Source organism: Culicoides brevitarsis, chromosome 1, assembly GCF_036172545.1.
Source record: "Culicoides brevitarsis isolate CSIRO-B50_1 chromosome 1, AGI_CSIRO_Cbre_v1, whole genome shotgun sequence".
Classification (NCBI taxonomy): Eukaryota; Metazoa; Arthropoda; class Insecta; order Diptera; family Ceratopogonidae; genus Culicoides; species Culicoides brevitarsis.
Genome location: NC_087085.1, coordinates 11928099 through 11948613, shown reverse-complemented (window position 1 = coordinate 11948613; position 20515 = coordinate 11928099). Strand labels below are relative to the sequence as shown.

Genomic DNA, 20515 nt, shown 5'->3' with positions numbered 1-20515 from the left:
TTTTCGAACAATAAAAATATTTTTCATCTGATAATTTTATACTCTAAAAGCTAAATAATCACAAAAAAAATATTTTTTTCTAAGAATTTAAAATTTTTCTTTTAAAATTTAAAATTTTACTTTGAAAAACTTAATGATGTCAAAAAAAAATCACAAAAATATGAAAAAAATTTAAAAATTAAAATAAAAAAAATATATGAAATATTTCCCTTTAAAAAATATTATTTGTGATGTCATAAATCGATTTTACCCATAAAAATAGGTCATTTTATCATAAAACCACATATGAGCTCCTCTTTTATTTGATGTGACATCATATGAGCTTTAAATGGATTTAACTAAGAATCAATATGGAATTGGAAAAATAAATCCGGAAACTTTTATAGGAATCTATCAAAAGGTAATTAGGTTTATAACTTGTATAAATTGATATTAATGACTTTCGTTTCATGAAAAAAGGGACAACAAGCAAAGTTTTCTAAGAAATTTATGAAAATCATTCACGGAAATTTTCTTTAAATTAAAGTTTTTCGTCAAAAATTGATGAAATCCAAACAAAAATGTTCTTTCACCGGCATAAAAGGTAAAATCTCATCTAACTTTATGCTAAATCCGAACATCATTCTCCGCTTATTCAATTTCGCTTCATCATAGTTTTACCTTTTTCATGCAGCATATAACAAAATGAACAAGAATTTTCTTGCTAATAATGCTTCACGTTGTGAGCCTGGCATGGCACGATATTACGAGTAATAAAAAAAAATAAATCTGAACTACCTACTATGATATTTATTGAAAGATTTTTAGGGAGTATAAAATACAGACGTGGCTTGTCTGCAGTAACTTTATTGATTTTAACGTCGATATATCCAATTTTCACACGACGACGTATCTTTAACTTCCGCATTTCATTTTTTTTCTTCTTTCCCTTCGTAGCTGGAGGAGGGCAATTCTGTCGAGCAATATCGTTAGCAGTAATCGTTTATTGTCTCCATAAATTAAATAAATTCCAGCGGTTGGTTCGAGTGTATTTTGTATTTTATAGTAAAATAAAATTATTACGGGTGACTGAAGGCAGCTGAAGGGGGAATTTTATGTCGCACCGAACAAAAGTGCAGTCCAAACAATTTTCGATCCAATCAAATTAGACATCAATATCCGTCGTTTCGCACACACAAAAAATATCGATTTTCGGTCCGTGTCGCTGTTAGTTCGTCATTAATCTCGTATTAAAAGCCTATCAATCACGTCAATTGATGCCCAGTAAATAACTTACCGATCTAACGTTAATTCCTCCAATTGATTCAGATCACAAGCGATATACTCGAGCGCGGCATCTGTGATTCTCGGACACCATGACAAATCGAGCGCACGTAGTTTTTGTAAATTTTCTGCGATTAATTCGACGCCGTCATCTGTTACTTTGCTGCATCCACTTAGCGACAGCACGGTTAAATGTGGCAGCGAATGAACTAGAAAAGAAAAATAAAAATAAATAAAGTTTTTTTGTAAAGTTGTAAAAATATGAAAAATTGTTGCAGGTGCAAAATGCATTTGTTTGATGAATTTTTTAGCATTCCTCGAGCTTTGCTGCTAGAAAAGACGACCATAAACGAAGATGAAGTACATGTATGAATAAATAACATAAATTTTCTCGAAGCAATTCGAAAGTAGGTCAATAGCATTATGTATTCTGTTCCAATTTTCGTTCCAAACAGAATTTATGAGTTGAACCAGTTTTCAGGTCATGTAGGACAAGGGTGCAAATCAACCAGAAATGACAAAAGATGGTACATGAGGAATGAATTGTTCCATTAAATCTAAAGGGTATTACGTAAATTTTTTATAATCAGCAATTTTTTGTTAAACAAACGATTTTTTTGTAAAATCACTGCAACCTTACTTTTTTACATTATCTCACACTTTATGTTATGTACCAACTACCTACAAAAAAATTTTCGTTGTTATTTTATTTGAGCATTTACGTCAGATATGAGTGGGTACGAGAAAAAATTCTTGTGAAAATTTTATTATTTTTTATTACATGTGCAAACAAGGAACATATTTCATCAACACACGGAGAAGATTTTACAGATTTTTTTTTTATAAAAATTTAATTTTTTACTAAATTTAAAAAAATATTTTTAATTTTTTACTATTTTTTTTTATTTTATATAAATTTATAATTAAATTAAAAATTATTAAAAAATTAAAACTAAATAAAAATTATTGAAAAAAAATTAATTTTCGAGAAATGTTAAAAAATTAATAAAATCTTGACCAAATCTACTAACTTTTTGCAATAGATTAAGATTTATTTTCATATAATTTTTTAATAAAAAATCACTTAATAATTATTTGATCAAATAATAAATAAATAATTATTTTTATTTAATTTTAATTAACTTTTTGAAATTTTTTGCGGCAAATAAAATAAATTTTTAATAAAATTGATTTGAATAAAAAAATAAATTATAATTTTCTTGAAAATTAAAAGAAATAATAGAAATTTAAAATATTTAAGATTTTAAAAAATTATTAAATTTATTAAAAACTTTTTTTTTTATTTCTAAAATATTTATTTAAAATTATATTTTTATTTCTATTATTTATTTAAAATTTAAAAAAAAAATTTTTGATTTTAAAAAAAAAAATTAAAAAAAAAAAAAAAAAATTAAAATTTTGAAAAAATACGTTAAAATTTTTTTATATTTAATTTATTTCATTAAATCCGTGCCTTTTTGTAAAATTTCGCCTACAGTAAATAAATACCTCTGAGAATTCTCAAAGAAAAAAAAAAGTTTTTTTTTTCAATGTTCTTCAAAAATGAAAAATTATGAGTTATTCAACGTCAAAACCATGAAAAAAATAAAACTTTTGCTCTTTTTTATCCAGTAGAAACCCCAAGAGAGGAAAAACTTCTTTGTGATGAAATGCTCTCCATAAATTGCTCTACTTTTCATACAACTGTAGATGGGAAACAAAATGTTCTCGTAATTGGTAACACAGCTTAACAGCTTGTTAAAAAGCAAATTGGGAAAAACAAATAACAAAAAGTATTTATTTTGATTTTCTTTCAAGGTTACGACATAAAAATAGGTCGTTTCTTAATTCGCGATTTTTTTTTTACTGAATTTTTGATGAAATTCGCGATGAAAATTCTGCCATGAAATAAAATCCAGGTAAGACGTTGACGACAGGAGTTTTAATTATTCACGAGTACTAATGAGTTACAATTTTAAGAAGAAGACACGTTTTTTGCTCTCAAGATGAGTTCGTTGGTTACATAAAAAGCAGATGAATAACGAAGACGAAGAGAAAAAGGGATTTTTCTTGAGTAATTACTACGCGTTGTTGCTAAGTAGTAACACTACCCTAATTATTTGGAGTATTTCGTTGTTTTTACATATCATCTTTCGTTCCTTGGAAGAACGAAATATATCACGTTTCCAACATTTCACCAATTATTGCATAAGAAAAGATTTCGACAAGTTTTTCTTTAACTCTTGAGCTTCGTCGCGTCACGAGAGGAAGTTTATCGAACAAAAAAAGTTGTAAATAATTTCATAAATAAAAGTTTCAAGGACATTAATGAAAGATGTTTCCTCTTTTTTTTTTCATTTGCATTCCGTTCTGTCTCGTTTTGTGTTTGTGTATCGAATTGATAAATAAAATAAAATATTGTTGAAAAGTTGTGCGAAAAGTTGTTTATCATCGACGTCATGTGTGCGATGCGTGACATAACTTTGCGCAAAATTTTGGCCATTTTTTGTTTCAAGGCTTTTGTCCCAAAAGGCAAATAAAAATTGTTTACAGTTCGAGACACCTTTGTTCTGTCCGTGGCGAGAAATCATTCAAAAAAAGTCAAGTGACACAAAACACGAACGCTGCGGTTTATCAAAATCACCCGCAGAGACAGGGAGAAACTTATCTCGTTTACGAACGTAAAACTTTTACTCGTTAAAGTATATTTTCAATGAATATCATTCTCATTCAAGAAAAATTATATTTATTGAAAGTTGTCGTTATGAGAAAGATTTTAACGTATTTTAAGAAACCACGTGACCATTTTGCACTGAATTTGAGATTTTTGAGAAATTTTTAATAATTTCAACCCCATTGTACATTTTCCAATGTAAATCTTTAAATTTAATGAAGAGTCACATTTTAAAATTTTGGCCCAATGCACATTTTTTGAATAGTTTAAGCACGTGACTTATTAAAACTTGTCAATTAATTGATAGTTATTTTAATTCATTTTGTTATTTAACCCAATTGCACATTTTTAATTTTGTCCCAATGAACATTTTAAATTTTAAACCTAATGCACATTTTAAATTTTTGACCCAATGCACATTTTATTTTCGAAAACGTTAACCACGTGACTTATTGATACCGAGAATGAAGGTTAATTTGATGCATTTTGTTATTTTAATCAATTGAACAATTTGAATTTTAATGTTTGAATTTTTGTCCCAATCATTTTCATTTTATTACCAAGAAAAAATTTTGATATGTGAACCACGTGACTTAATAAAGACAAGTTGTTGAATTTAATTTATTTTGATGCATTTTCTTATTCAATATTCAATCCCACTCCACATTTTAAATTCTCGCCCCAATGAACATTTTCAAATTTCATCCCAAGTCGTATTTTAAAATTTTTAGCCCAATAAACATTTTTTTTTAATTTTAACCACGTGACCTTCAGACAGACTTCATTTTCGCATCTAAAAAGCATTTTTTTCTTCAAAATGCAGTAAAAAAAAACTTTTGTAAAGAGATATGAGCCAATCCAAGTTTATTAAATAACGTCAGTTGTGAAAAGACGATGATTCAACATTTCAACAGACACTCAAGCGAGAGACAAAAACAACATTTTTTCTGACATGTTTTATTGATTAAGTCGTTTTTCACTTTGCACCAAACAACATTGTGCCAAAACAACAAAAACGAAATTGCTCAAAAAGATGTGAAATTACAAAGAATTAATTCATTTCCGATGCACATCATTAACGAAAATTTTCGTCCTTCATGCATTTTTTAAAAGGTAATTAACGAGGCATTAACGAGCGGTGTTGATTTGCCATCCAAAGACGGCAAATTTCTTTGTTAATGCAAAATTTCACACAATAAATTACAGAAAATATTTGTTTTGGTTGTAGCTTGTCAAATTGTGTTGAATTTTATAATCCATTCAAACGATATTTATGAACCAATAAATGCCGAGCTGCTGCTGTTGTTGCGGCTTTTAATTTTGTGGCAAAATTGGCATCGCGACAAATATTTCATCACAGATTTAATTAAATAACTAATAATCGGTTAAAATTCCAACGAGTGAGATTTACTTTGATCGCCTCCAAAGCAGAATGGAGACGTCTGGTTGTGTCAAAAAAATAAAAATTGTTTAAGCTTTTTTTCCTTGTAAATCCCCAACAATGACCAAAATTTCAATTATTTTACTCTGCATGTAATCTCCGGAAAAGTGAAAAGATTAAAAAAGTATCATAGGCAGATTTTTTTCCCTCACTTAAAAAGTTCTCTTCGTTACTTTTTCAGATTGTTTAAAAGGAGATTTTTTTACACACTTGAATGAATTTGTCTCTGCAGCAGCACTAAATTTACCAGAGCACGACTTAAAATAAATGAATTTTAAATTAAAAACTTTTCTGTGTGCTTATCTCTGGAAATCATTACTGTCAGTTGCTGTCTCATGCTCCATAAAATGGTCAAGAGAAGTAAAATTTATGTAAATTACGAAAAAGTTTAAATAAATTCGATTTTTTCTTTTTTTTTCCTTCAAAAATTTGGTTTAATTTTTTTATTTTTTTTTTAAATTTTAACATTTTAAATTAATAAATAAAATAAAATTTAAATTAAAATAAAAAAGAAAATTTTTAAATAAATTCATTTTTTTTTAATTTTTATTTATTTTTTTCCCTTAGATTTAATTAATTAACATTTAAAAAAAATTAATTAATTTAATTAAAAAATACTATTAATTAATAAAAAAATTAAATAAATTAGATTTTTCTTTTTTAAAATTTAGGTATATTTAAAATTAAAGTAAGTAAAAAAAAATATTTGAAATAATTTTAAAATTAAATTTAAAAAAAAAATAATCTTTAATTTAATTCTTAATTAATTTTTTATTATTTTAAATTTTGTAAAAAAATATTATTTAAAATAACTTTAAAAAAAATTAATGAAAACAAAATAAAAAAAATTCTGTAAAAGTTTTTTTAATATTAATTTTAAAAAATTACGTAAAATAAAAAATATTAATTTAATTTTAAAAAATTCCTCTTTACTATTTTTATAAAAAAAAAATCTATGAAAAATAGAATTTTTTGTTATTTTTGATAAATTGACATGATTATCGAGACAATTTCTCACCTAATAAAACGAGTTTATTTTTTTTCTATCATTTTTACAGACGCTTAACATCAACAAGCAAAAAAAAATCATAACCCGGCAAAAAACGATCGTTGACGCACCGCATTCCTCTGTTTACTGCCAGAATGTCATTTTAAAAATAAATACAGTGAAAAAACGTGAGACAATCTCTCAGCTGCTGGTGTTGATATCTTTTTTTACGACTTTTTTTTGCACAAGAGGCGTTGATTTGTGCCGAAAAAATGTGTTTTTACGGGTTAATTCGCCCTACCTGGCCTGGAAAAGTGTGAGAAAAGGTGCTAAAAATAAACACAAAAAAATACCCGGCAACCCCATTTGATGCACGAATATTTGTTTTGACACAAAATATTTATTTATTTTTTTTTTTTTTTCGTTAATAAAACAATTAATTTTTGTTTTGGGTAACTCAATAATAAAAAAATTATAAATAGCCCGTCATGCCACTTCGATGAGAGTTCAAGATCAAGATTGTATGATGAGGAAATGACATTGGCGGTATATTTATAATTTTCTTCGTGTCGGTCTTTTAACACGAAGACGCTTGTTGTTAGTGCGACAAAGTTATTTTTGAATCATTTTTGAAATATTATTTCGCGCGTGAGTTTGTGTGTGTGGCAGTTTGAGGTGTGTCAACCCCATTAAAATCGCATGCCAAATTTAAAGTGACTCAGAATTTCTTTGTTTTGTTGTTTATTTTATTGGATGCAACGACATTTTCGGGTCGAAAGCATTTTTTGTCAATTTTGAGACAATTTTCGGGGACACATTAGTCTCATATGTTTAAAAGGCATCTTTTAAGTATCAACATTTGACCTGCGGCACTAAAGCAATTATCCTTTTTTTATTATCAGATTGAGTTTTGAACATTTTCGTGTGAAACGAACATCATAAGAGCGCCTTTTTATTAAAAATGGAGAAGATTTTAAACAAAATTCTTTAAAAGTTTCTCCTAAAAGTGATAAAAATCAGAAAATTTTGTTGGTTTGTAATATTTTAGACTCCATTAGTCACACAAAAAACCAAAACAAATACGGTACAAGGCCAAAAATTAACTTTGATAAACTCTTATCTGATGAAAAATAAATCATTTTTCTCTTGAAACATAAAAAAGTGTCCCCATTTTCCGAGAAATCCCATTTGCCACCAATAAGCCATCATATTATCATCATTAAAGTATTTTCTTCGTCTCTCCTTTTTTATTTATTGTTGTTTTGTTTACGAAAGTAAATAGCAAAAGTTCTCCGACAAACAACTAGTAGCCAGTTACAATTCAATTCCGTTCTCCTTTTTGTAGGTAACGACAACAAACACAAAACACGAGGTCAACAACACTTTACTTCGCACGACAACCAGGCGCCACGGATGTAATTTTAAATTGTTTGCTAGCCAATTGTACGGAATTAGTTGCTGGAATTAATGGAGTTGTGATGCAAATGGGTCTCTCGTTAAAGACTTTCTCGAAAATTGAATTTGATCAATTATTCACTTTTAATTAAATTTCATGTTATGATTGTCTAGCCAGATAAACTTTATGTTCTTTATCTCGTTTTAGGCATGAATCCTCTGAAGAAGAAGAATTGCTCGTTAACTTTATTATTATTGCGAAAATCTGGGTAAGCTTGCATATTTTTCATATCATTTTTGTGAAGAGGGTAGATCATGAAAATTTTGAATTTATAAAAAATATTTTTTTCCACTCAAAATTGGAAAAAATTTGACAAAAATTGTTGAATTTTACTCTTTTTTATTCAATTTAAAAAGGATAAAAATTGATTAAAAAAAATCAAAAAAAAATAATTTAAAAGTAAACCAAAAAATTTAAACGAAAGAATTTTATCATGCAAAAGCATAATTTTGCTATTTTTTTTTTTTGTTAAAATTAAAAAAAAATAAATTTATAAAATATTTTTTAAAAATTAATTTTTATTTTTAATTTTAATTAATTTTTCTTAAAATTAATAAACTTTTAAATTAATAAATAAAATTTAATACACAATTAAATTAATTAAAAATTTTTAAAATTAATTATAAATAAATTAATCTAATTTATTAATTAATTAGAAAAAAATAATAATTTTCTCTGAAAACTTTTAAAATTTTTATTTTTCTAAAACTAAACAAAATTTTGAGTGTTTTGCAGTTTATTCTCATTTTTATGACATTTTAGATAATTTTAAACCATTTTTTATTGAAAGTCTTCAAATTTAATATAAAACTTGAATTTTTGGTTGAAACTTCATAAAAAATTTAAGTGCACAATTTCTGTGGGAAAATTTTCCTGTCTTGATTTTTAATATAATTTTAATTTTTTGTTTTTAAATATTAAATTCAAAAAATTTAAAAATTTTAATTCAAAATTTCACTAAAAAATTTTATAAAATAAAAAAATTCATAAAAATTTTATTTAATAAAAAAATTTTATAAAAATTTTAATAAAAAAATTTTAAATTTTAATAAAAAAAAATTCAAATTTTCTTATATTTTAATGAATTCTCCTACTTGAAAAAATCAAAAAGTGAACTACCCTTTTTCATTTGAACGTGCATATAAACGCTCCTAATCAGACATGTAACATGCTGTTTATGTTTTTGTCATGCATACAAATTAGCTGTAGTCTCTGTGTGCCATTCGTCATGAGGAGATACATTTTTACATGCGAAAAACAGGACAAAACGAAGCGAAAAAGGGCAAAACGGCAGGTACTCTCCGTAAATCAATTAATTTAATTGAGTCAAATATGTCTTGCACTGCAGGCAGCCAGCTCATCTCCTCTAAATAAATAATAATTCTCATTGTTTCCACAGACAAGAAACAAAGGCAGCTTGTGACATTTATTCTCATTCGACTTAATCGGACGAGAGAGAGAGAGGAGGATGTCTGGAATAAAAACAGCAAAAGAAAGCAAAATATGTCTTATTTAGGTTGTAGTCATATTTATTTATGAATTGTGTCGCATTTCACCGAACAAAACATTTTTGCTGCACCGAAACTCGCACAAGAGAGCTTTTAAGCAAAAGTGGTTTCATGAATAATGAACGAAAAAATGGGGCAAAAAACACTCAAATGTTTGATGCAATGCGATTTCGACGCTTTTCAGGTATGTTTGTACTTGTTTACGCAATTTTAAGCACTTTGTTGGAATTTCACAAGAATTTTAAAAGAATTCGAGTTTTTTGCTTGAAACTCATAAAATTTTAATAATTATAATTTATGCAAGACATGAAAAAACATTAAAAACTTTTTTTTTCTAGCAAAGTTACAAAAGTTCGTTGTACCGCAAACTGCTCATTTTCTTGCATCGCAACGTTTTTCTTCGAAAGAGGCTCAATTTCCCTCGACAACAAATATTTTGCAACAACAAAAGCCTTTCTTTGCATTTCTTTGCTCAAGGTCGTTTGCTCAACTTGTTCAATTTTTTTTCCTGAAGAGATGAAAAAACAGAAAAATAGAAATAATCCGAGATAAGTATCGTTGCCGCGTGTATTATTGTCCTCTTTAAATGATGTCTACAGAATTTTTTCTACTTTTAGACGATCAAAGCGACGAAGAAATTTCTTGCACAGTAAATCAGCAACACTGAATAAATGATCAAAAAACGTCCCTCGAGGGATTTACACTTCTAATATTTCCAATTTTATGTCATCAACGACGTCGTTCAAGCAATTGATCTCGATTGCGATAAAAAAAAATAATTTTTATAATCAAAAGAAAATTTAGTCGCAACATCAAAAGTTGAATGTCCGCATAAAACAAGCGACAGACAGAAGTTGCACAAAAAATGGCATAAAACGTACAATACGCTTAATTAAGTTTTGCGCTTTAGCTTTTGACGTGCACTCGAACGAAAATAAAATTATGATTTTTTTTTTTGTAAATATAATTGCGGAGTAAACATTTAACTTACAGGAGAGGAAAAAACGACATTCAACCGAAAAATTATTATAAAAAAGCTACACTCAATATTTTTTTTTTTTTTTTTTTTTTGTTAAAAGTACATTCCAACAAATTTATTGCTTGGTGTCGGAGTAAAAAAAAAAATTTTTAAAAGCCTTGTGGGTTGATGCTGTAATAAACAAGCAATAATTTTATTGTTCGTGCGTGTGTGTTAAAATTTAATTTGAGACGAAAAAAAACTCATAAAAAACGGGGTGACGAGATTTACGGCGAAATAATAATTAAAATCAGGAAAAGGTGTGTTGTGTTTCAGTAAAATTAAAAAAAAAATGTTTTAATTAATTCGGAAAAATATTTGTTTTTTTTTTTTTTAAATAAATTCATTCAAGTGTGCGACAGCAAGAAATATGATAAAATTAATCAACAGCGATATTGATTTCTTGAAAAAAATAATTTGATATTTTTGGAATTTGAAAAAAATACAAACCTTGTCAGGAATTCAGCAATTTTTGATTGAATCAATAAAAAAATTTCATGTCTTGGCAATTTTTCATGCAGTATTTTTTTACTGCGATCTAATGCTTCGAAGAACAAAAAAAATCAAACGAGTGCAACTGCATAAATTCGTTTTTTGCTGTCTTTTGTTGTTGCATCAAAATGCATATTCTTTCGAAATTGTTTACTTCCTTTTCATTGAAAACATGAGGAAGAATAAAAAAATATCATATATGATTTTTTTGTGTGTGGTATCCGATGTGTGTGGTTGAATTTTCAATATGTGTGATGACAAGTATTTTTTTTTCTCTAAGTTTTCTTTTAGTTTTGATGACAATTCAATTTTTAGTGTCGTGTTTGTATCTTTTTGTGAAGACACTGTTAAAAAAATTTTTTTAGAGGATCGAATTTTTAATTTAGGTCGTTCCAAATAAAACTCAATAGCAATATTAAAAATTAAAAAAAAAATATTTCAAGTAGGAATTTTGATAAATTTCTATTATTGAAATGAGTTTTTTAATTTTTAAGTGAAAATTGAAATTTAATCTAATTTCAAAAAATAAATTTAATTAAATTAAAATAATTAAAAAATTTTAACAATTTTTTTAAAAATTTAAATTAATTTTTTAAATAAAAATTAAATTGATTTTTATTTTTGAACATTAGATATTATTGAAAATTAGATAAAATATTTCTCTAAAAAAAATTCAATATTTTTTTTTTTATTTAAATAGAGTCTTAAACAATATTATTGACTTTTATTCGTCAAAACCAGTTAATTTACATTTTATTTTATTAAATTTTCAATTTAAATTGTTTTTCAAATTTAATAGTTGACTGACTCAGAATAATAATAATTTTTTTTTAACATTTCAATTCTTCTAACGTAACATTCATCAATTTTTGTCCTACCAGATTATGACATTGAACATTTTGTGTCAAAAAAATTTTGGCATCTTTTTGTTGCAACACTTCTAAAAATGGTTTCAGCTCACAATCACATTGTAATGCATTTTGACTTAGCAAAAGTTGCATTTTTCCATTTCCTTCTAGTTGCGCGACTTTTACAGTTTTAATTTTATTATCAGCCAAATCAAAAAACTGCGAATGTGAAGATGTTCCCGCCAAATTGAGACTTTCAAATTCATTATGTGACAAATAAGTCAAAGCCAGAGCGGGATAATGATCATTCAGGATTGTCAAAATATTCGGTTCAGTCAACTTGTTGTACACAAGATGCAATTCTGATAAATTTTGTAATTTTTTAGTGGCTTCGAAACGAGTCATTCCGTTCCTGGATGCATCTAATTTCACGAGACTTTCGGGAAATGCAGCATCTGAAAGCACCAAGAGCTTATTGTGATTTAAATCTAGTTCAACAAGTTTTGTCAAATGAACAAAGGCATCATTTGTCACTTCCTCGATTAAGTTGTGTTGCAAATATAATTTCGTTAATTGTAAATTTTTCGCAAATGTTTCTTTAGTTATGCGTGGCAAACGAACTCTAACAAGATGCAATTTGTCAACATTTGGCAGTCCGGGAAATAATTCGACAGGAGGCTCTAAAATATTTTTATCTGTACTGCCATAAACGTACAAAGATCCAGAAAAATTGCGTTCACTGATCACAGGTAACACTTTTCCATCGACAAACAATGCCAAAAATACAAGTTTATCCAATTTCGTAAGATTAAATTCTGTCGTAGCGATTTTTGTCGATAATCTTTCGAGATTTGGACAGAATTCTCCAATATTTGAATCCAACTCCAGAGTTTTCTCTAAAAATATTAATTTTACTTCTTCAAATTTGTTGAGTTGAGAAACCTTCAAAACGTCATTTGAGTAAATTTCCCAAATATTTTTCGGATTGGCTCCAAGTTTCGACAAAAGTTCGGGGTAAGTTGTGTCGTTCGGCAGTACAAAATTCGTAATAACCAAATTGTAAATTATATTTTCGTCGAAATTGAGCTTTTGAGACTCGTTAAAAGTCTGAATTTCAGTCAAATTTGATTTAATTTTGATTATTCCTGATGATCCTTTAAATTTGCCACTTTCTTTGTTATTTTCAATATCAATTGAAAAAGTAGAACAGTTGTAATGGAAAGCAATATCTTCTTCACTTTCTGTCAAAATGCATTCAGCTCGAATGTTGACCACGAAAATAATTGCAAAAATTATCAAGAACAACATTTTGCTTGGAAGTTTATTTAAAAACTGATGAAATTTTTGGACACAATCGGATAAATTGTTGTGCTTGAAGTAACATACATAAAGAATAAAATCAATTTAATTTAACAAAAAAAAAAAAAAAAAAAAAAAAATAAATCTATTGTTTTACATCAAAAGCTTTTTAAAAGTGACTTTAAATTTTTTTCTGATATTTTTTTTTAAATATTTTTTCTTTCAAAATAAATTTTAAAATTTTCCTATAAGCTTTAGTTGAATAATAATTTTTTTTTTTTTGATAATTTATAAGCTCCATGGAAAATTATCCCAAATTTATTCAAGAGCCGTCAAGTAATCAAGTCATAATAAATGCAAATGGAGACGCCTATCAATATTTTTCCTCACAACGCGTCACTTAACTACTTATCGATTAACGAAACCAACCATCTGAATAACAAATTACTATCTGCTCTCTCGTCGTATCCGATCAACAAACAGTAATTAGTATGCATATTATGTTCTCGCGACTCCTAATTATGTCGGGACTATATTTAATTACTAATTGTTGGCTCTGATTATAATTCATAAATAAATAAATTATTATCATTAATATCGCTTTTTTGTTTGCATAACGAACGATTTTATCAGTTTTTAAGTAAACAACACTCTGTTTAACAATTTAGAGATATTTTTACATGATACCGACAACAAAATTAGTTCAATGTGTAACTAAGCAACATATTTTACCGATATCCCTAAAATACAAAAAAAAATACCTTTTCGTTCAAGTAACGGCAAAAAAGTATCATTACACTGTCATAAACAGCAAATGTTGTACGATAATAATTGCAACATAATAACAATAATGATATTAACAAACTGCTATAATGGTATAACCTAATTGAGGAAAACAACAACGGCACACATTTCACTTTATTGTTATGATTTGTCGTATAACTTTACGCACTCCTAACAATTTTTTCCTTTTTCGCTGTCATCGAATGGAAAAACTTCCTTTATTATAATTGGCAAATAAAGCAGCAGAGTGTTAACTACAGATGTATCGGTCACTGTTGTGTCTCGTTCGCGTTTTTATTTTAAGAGGATTTTGATATTGTGTTTCATATTTCATAATATTTACGTTTTCCGGAGTGAAAGCCGTTGGCGTAATTACGTTATGGCGCTAATTTTTTATTAGGTATTGAGCCAAAAATAAACGGCGATAGAGGCAGACAAATTGCGTGTCGCTGAAAAGCTATTAAAGGACATTCAGTGAGCGTGACCTTTTTTGTATACAAGGCCAAGTTTTTTTTTGCGATTTTTATGTTAATGGATTTTAGTTAATTTTAATTTTAATTTTAATTTTAATTTTAATTTTAATTTTAATTTTAATTTTAATTTTAATTTTAATTTTAATTTTAATTTTAATTTTAATTTTAATTTTAATTTTAATTTTAATTTTAATTTTAATTTTAATTTTAATTTTTTTTAATTTTAATTTTAATTTTAATTTTAATTTTAATTTTAATTTTAATTTTAATTTTAATTTTAATTTTAATTTTAATTTTAATTTTAATTTTAATTTTAATTTTAATTTTAATTTTAATTTTAATTTTAATTTTAATTTTAATTTTAATTTTAATTTTAATTTTAATTTTAATTTTAATTTTAATTTTAATTTTAATTTTAATTTTAATTTTAATTTTAATTTTAATTTTAATTTTAATTTTAATTTTAATTTTAATTTTAATTTTAATTTTAATTTTAATTTTAATTTTAATTTTAATTTTAATTTTATTTTTAATTTTATTTTTAATTTTAATTTTAATTTTAATTTTAATTTTAATTTTAATTTTTTTCATGAAAAAATTCGAGAAGATCATGATAGATAAAATTGCAAAAAAGGAAAAATTCGTGTCACAAAACAAATAAATCTCCATTTAAGTCAAATAGTTAATTTTAGCATCTCTCTTTTGTGTCACGTCACTCGAATGAATGGAAAAAGCCGCTTTTCACCGTAAATTACCCCGAGAATGAGCGTGCAAAAAACACATGTCAAAGCAAAACTAATGTAATAATCATGCCAATACTACCGCTTTCGTCGCTTTTCGTCCCTTTTCGCACACACACAAAAAATTAGCCTCATGTCTCGGAGATTTATCACTGATAGCACGAAAATAACGCGACGGCATTGTGACTGACATAATTTATATGAAAATATTATTCGGCATGTTGTTGGAATAGTTCATTCGTTTCAAATTAGCTTTTGTGGTGCCGCTGCTGTAAATATGACTCCGGAAAGTTCTACGGGAATTTATTGTCTGCATTCATAAAAGCATATTTTTGCCAACATATGGAACAGCATATTCGAGGGAAGAGAAAATCCAATAATCATAACCACAAAATTCAATATTATGCACTTTCCGCATCGTATGGATGCATCGCCCACAACAATTCGCGTTGCAAAAAGTTTTACTTACCGATATTAACGACGCCATGGTTCGTGAGTTCCCAGCACGATTGTAACCTTAGAATGCTTAAACTGTGACTTTGTTTAGGTGAAAAATAGCCTAATGCCGCATCTGTTACATGGTATGCCTACGAGAAAAAAGGGAATTAAAATTTATTGCCAAATCGTTCAAAATTAAACGAAAAAAAAAAATTACCTGCAGCGAAAATTCGTACAAGGAGGGAAGTAGTTGAGCAACGGCACCCACAGCTTCGTCCGCAACATTTATACAGTCCGCCAGCGATAAGGAAACGATTCGCGGTGTTAGACAAGCCCACAGCCCGGCTTCCGTTATTTCATTGCAACCAGCAAGTTCTAATTCAAATAATGACTGAAAAGAAGAAAAAAGAAAATTTATCAATATTAAATTCAATGACATCGTTTAATGGCCTCAAATTCCGGTTTGATTACTAAAAGCGTTTTTTTTTTGTTTGCTCAATCGCAAGAACACGTCGCAAAGCCATTGTCTCGGGAGAAGCAAAACCATTTTGCGTGAGCCAGACTCTAGCAATAATAATAATAATTGTTTGGAGGCAAATTGCTGTTCATACACTCATTCATAACGGATGATGTCAAACGACTGTTTGTCTAGAATTTCGCATTTAAAAAAATAAATTTTGCTTTTGAGACACGAAGGACGAAAGAAAAACACAAAATACGAGCACATTTTTACAGACAAGGCAAAAAAGCCACATGAGAAAAAATGGAGTATGTGGGGAAAAAGTAATAATGAATACGCAGAGAGCGAGTTAAACCGATTAAATGTCGTCTGTGTCACATCCCTCCATTTATTCTTTCTTTGTTTTTACATTGATAATCAGCATGTAAGGCGACAAGAAATATTTATCCTTCGGATTATGGTGCTTAAAAAATGGTAAATTGCGAAATTTGTCATATTATGTTCGGTTTTTTTTATTGATTTACTGAGAAGACTTTTTGCTAAAAGATTTTTAAATAAAGGATACGACTTTTTAATAAGAAAAAAAAATATATAAATAAAAAAACATATCGAAATTGCTGAAAAATAATTTTTAAGCAGCAATTTTTATTTGAAAAATTTTTTAAAAAAATTTAATTAACAATTTTATAAGTTGTATTTGGAAAAAAATCAATATTATCTTTCCAAAAAATAATAAAAAATTTAAATATTTATTATATATCCTTTATATATTCGGGTATTTAGTCACTTCGTACACGTTTTTCCCTTAATAGATTTTCATTCCTTCTACAATCATGCTTATTTTGCTTCATTTAGGTCCCATTTGTGGAATCGAGGCATGATCCCAATGCAGAAAAAATTTTCCCCATATAAGAGTTCGAAATTATAACGAAAAATAAACGAAAAATTCAAATTTAAACCGAATCCCAGTGCAAATTTCAAAAATCTAATGATGCAATGTTTGTCTCGTCGAGACGCACAACATTGCCATACATCACTTTTCTCCTACGGTTCTCTAAAATGGACCTCCCATACAAATGACACCTCTTATTATATATCCTTTATATTCTGTCAGTATCGGGTATATTAGTCACTTCGTACACGTCTCACGCCTTTCCCTTAATAGATAGAAGTTTCATTCCTTCTACAGGTCATGCTCATTTTGCTTCATTTAGGTCCCATTTGTGGAATCGAGGCATGATCCCAATGCAGAAAAAATTTTCCCCATATAAGAGTTCGAAATTATAACGAAAAATTAACGGAAAATTCAAATTTAAACCAAATCCCAGTGCAAATTTCAAAAATCTAATGATGCAGAAATGTTTGTCTCGTCGAGACGCACAACACTGCCATACATCACTTTTGTCCTACGGTTCTCTAAAATGGACCTCCCATACAAATGACACCTCTTAACCCAAGGCGGTCACTACAATGCATTTTCTGTGGGTAATTTTTTAGTTTTGGGAATTTTATGATTAAATATCTCTTGAACAACACTAAAAAGTAATAAATAAAAAAATATATCAAAAAAATATATTAAAAAAATATATTTAAAAAATATATTAAAAAATCTGTTATACAAGAAGTTTTCAACTTCAAAAATATTCATTTTAATAAAAAAAATCTGTTAAAAAAGCGAACTAAAAAGGAATAAACATTGTGGTAAAAAGTCGGAAAAATTTAAATAAAGTTAAAAATTTTTGAGAACAAAAACTTGAATATAAAGGATTTATTTCAGAATTATTAATACTAACATAGACTGAAATTCCTTTATATTCAAGTTTTTGTTTCAAAAATTTTGTAACTTTATTTACTTGGCAATTTTTCCGATTTGTTACCACAAGGCTTTGTTTATTCCTTTTTAGTTTTTTTTAACAGATTTTTTTTAACGAATATAAATGATATATTTTTGAAGTTGAAAACTTCTTGTATAACAGATTTTTTAATATATTTTTTAAATATATTTTTTTAATATATTTTTTTGATATATTTTTTTTTAAAAGTTTTGTTCGTGAAAAAAAATTAATATTTTTAACTTTTTAAAAATTTAGATACGTTATTATTTTTTTAATTTATTTATAATTTTTTTAATTTTATTTTATTTTTTAATAAATTAATTAAAATTAAAAATTAATTAATAAAAAAATAAAAATTTTTAAAATTTAATTTAATTATTTAATTAATTTTTAATTATTTTTTTAAATAATAAATAAATTGAAAATAATTAAAAATTTATTTATTTAATTAATTATTAAAATTAATTTAAATACATTTTTTTTAATTATCTGAAAAAAATATTTTTTTTTAATTTTAAAAGATTTTCCGTAAAGCTAATCCAAATTATTTTTTTTCCTTCAACCAGAAATCAATAAACAAACAATTCGTGTAACAATTCAATATTTATTCATATCACACACAACACTCGACGGAGATCCATCGCATCACATCACATCGCAAACAAAGCCTCCTATCCATTGTTATTCTCCAGGGAGCTACGAGCGACAACGCAAAACTTTACAATTTAATAAAAGTAATAAACTGAATGCAAAAAAAAAAAAAAGAAAAACGAGGGAAAAAATGCAGTTGCGACTAACAACAGGAACAACTATCATCACCATCATCGTTATTGATACGAGGGATGCATCCGCATGAGAATCAATGAGTTGGCGTCGCATCGGGAAATAGGTCAATTAATGCAGTTGCCTGGCTCGTGGAGAGGAAATTTCGTTAGTCAGTCCCTGTTTTGTGTGTCACATGATATAAAAATTCCCTTCGGAGCCATTTATTGACTGTCGAAACATTATTTCACAATGGCTTGTCGGAGAAGAGTAGCAGCCAGACAACAAATATAAATGCAGTGTGAGAAACATCCATATTTGATTGAATTCCGCATTTATATTTAATAATAATAGAAAAAAAAATATTGCACTTTTATGATCATTTCTAGATGGCAAGTAGATTTTCATTGTTGATCCAACAATCAGTAGAACAATATTGTTGGAAAAATTGTCCTGTGAAGTTAAATGGAACAAATTTTACTTCGAATAAAAGATATCATGACATCAATATTGAGAGTAATGAAATAATTTTCATATACAAGAGTTGTAAAAATAAGGTAAAAGTCGCTTAAGTTTGTCTTAAGTCACTTAAGTTAAACTTAAGTCAAATTAATTAACTTAATTTACATTTTTTTTTTATTAAAAAAAATTTTTTTTTATGAATTTGGTTGAAAAAATGTAAAACAAATGATCTTTTTGAAATTTATTATTGAACTTAACCTTTTTTCAAACAAAAATAATCTTAAGTTCTTTCAATCTTTTGACTTAAGCTTAAGTCAAAAGTAAATTATTTTTGACTTTTAACAATTTTTTGCAATTTTCAAAAAAAAAATATTTTTTTCTCGAAATTTGGTTAAAAATTACATGCATCCACATAAATTTTCTTAAACTTAAGCTTAAAACAAAATAAAAGGATCTTAAGTTTTTTGAAATTTTTGACTTAAGCTTAAGTTTTATTTAAAATAAAAATTAGCAAGTTAAGCTTGTTTTTTGAGTTTAAGATTTTTTAACTTTTTAATCTTAATTTTATTTTTTATACTTGACTTAAAGGACTTCAACTTAAAAAACTTAAGCTTAAGTCAATACCTTAACTTATGAAAATTGAATTTTCACCCTATTCACAGAGCAAACACCAAAAATCAAAATGACAAACTCGACTTCTTTTTTTTTGTTTTGTTTTCACTCAAATGAATTGAAAACAAATAATTCCTCGTTCCAACGAATTTTTAATGAATTTTGCACTCCAAAATGTCGATTCATTTTGCGGCGCGGTTTGTTTTTGCCAGAACCATAATATTGGTTTTGGTGACACAAAATGATGGCTTGTAAAGTTTTTGAACGTCAATGGGTGCGACATCATAATAATGACACAAAGCCATGGCAAGTGACATTAACAGCAAATAATTTTGTGTACATGACGGCATTTTCGGGTATATGCGGTTGGTTGGTTGGTTGGTTGTCGTCATTTTAAGTGACACTCGAGCTAAAGTGCTTCAAACGAGACAGTAAGTTGATTTGTAGGGGTGAATTTTCGGTGAAAAGGGATAAACTCTCGACAAATCAATTTTAATTGAGGATTTTTATGAGAAAAAAAATTCATCAGATTTGAAAATTCTCCTTCTGCTGCGATTTAACGCCTTATTTATAACTTTGTATAATTTTTTCATCACCATTTTTTTTTTTTTTTTTGTTAAAAGTTTGTTTGGTAGTATAATCTCTGCCGTTACATAAATCTTCCTTAAAACTTGCAAAATAAATTTATGCGAAACAGAAAAAAATCTACAATTTTTGCTGTTCTTTAAAAAATTCATCATTCTTAAACGCTGCTGCAGCCAGAAAATTATGATAATTTTTTCTTCTACCGTTTTTTAAATGAAAATTTTATGATGCAAAGTGCATTTTTTTCTTTTTTTCCCCACTAATGAGATGAAAAACATTAAATTAAGAAATAAATGAGGAGCTATTTGTCAATTTTTTCTTGTGTTCTGCAACAATGCAACAACGAAAAAAAAATTTAGGCGCCACAACTGCAATTGC

General features: G+C 26.9%; 1 protein-coding gene across 1 annotated transcript in view; it reads right to left on the bottom strand.

The window, feature by feature from the left end:
* LOC134827172 (F-box/LRR-repeat protein 16) overlaps nt 1-20515 on the bottom strand; it is a 42380-nt gene that overhangs the window by 1874 nt on the left and 19991 nt on the right. Inside the window, exons 2-4 of the mRNA XM_063839743.1 lie at nt 15639-15812; nt 15453-15570; nt 1277-1472 (exon numbers count right to left, since the gene is read on the bottom strand). Of these exons, the coding sequence (XP_063695813.1) occupies nt 1277-1472; nt 15453-15570; nt 15639-15812 (488 nt within the window). The remainder of the gene's footprint in view (nt 1-1276; nt 1473-15452; nt 15571-15638; nt 15813-20515) is intronic.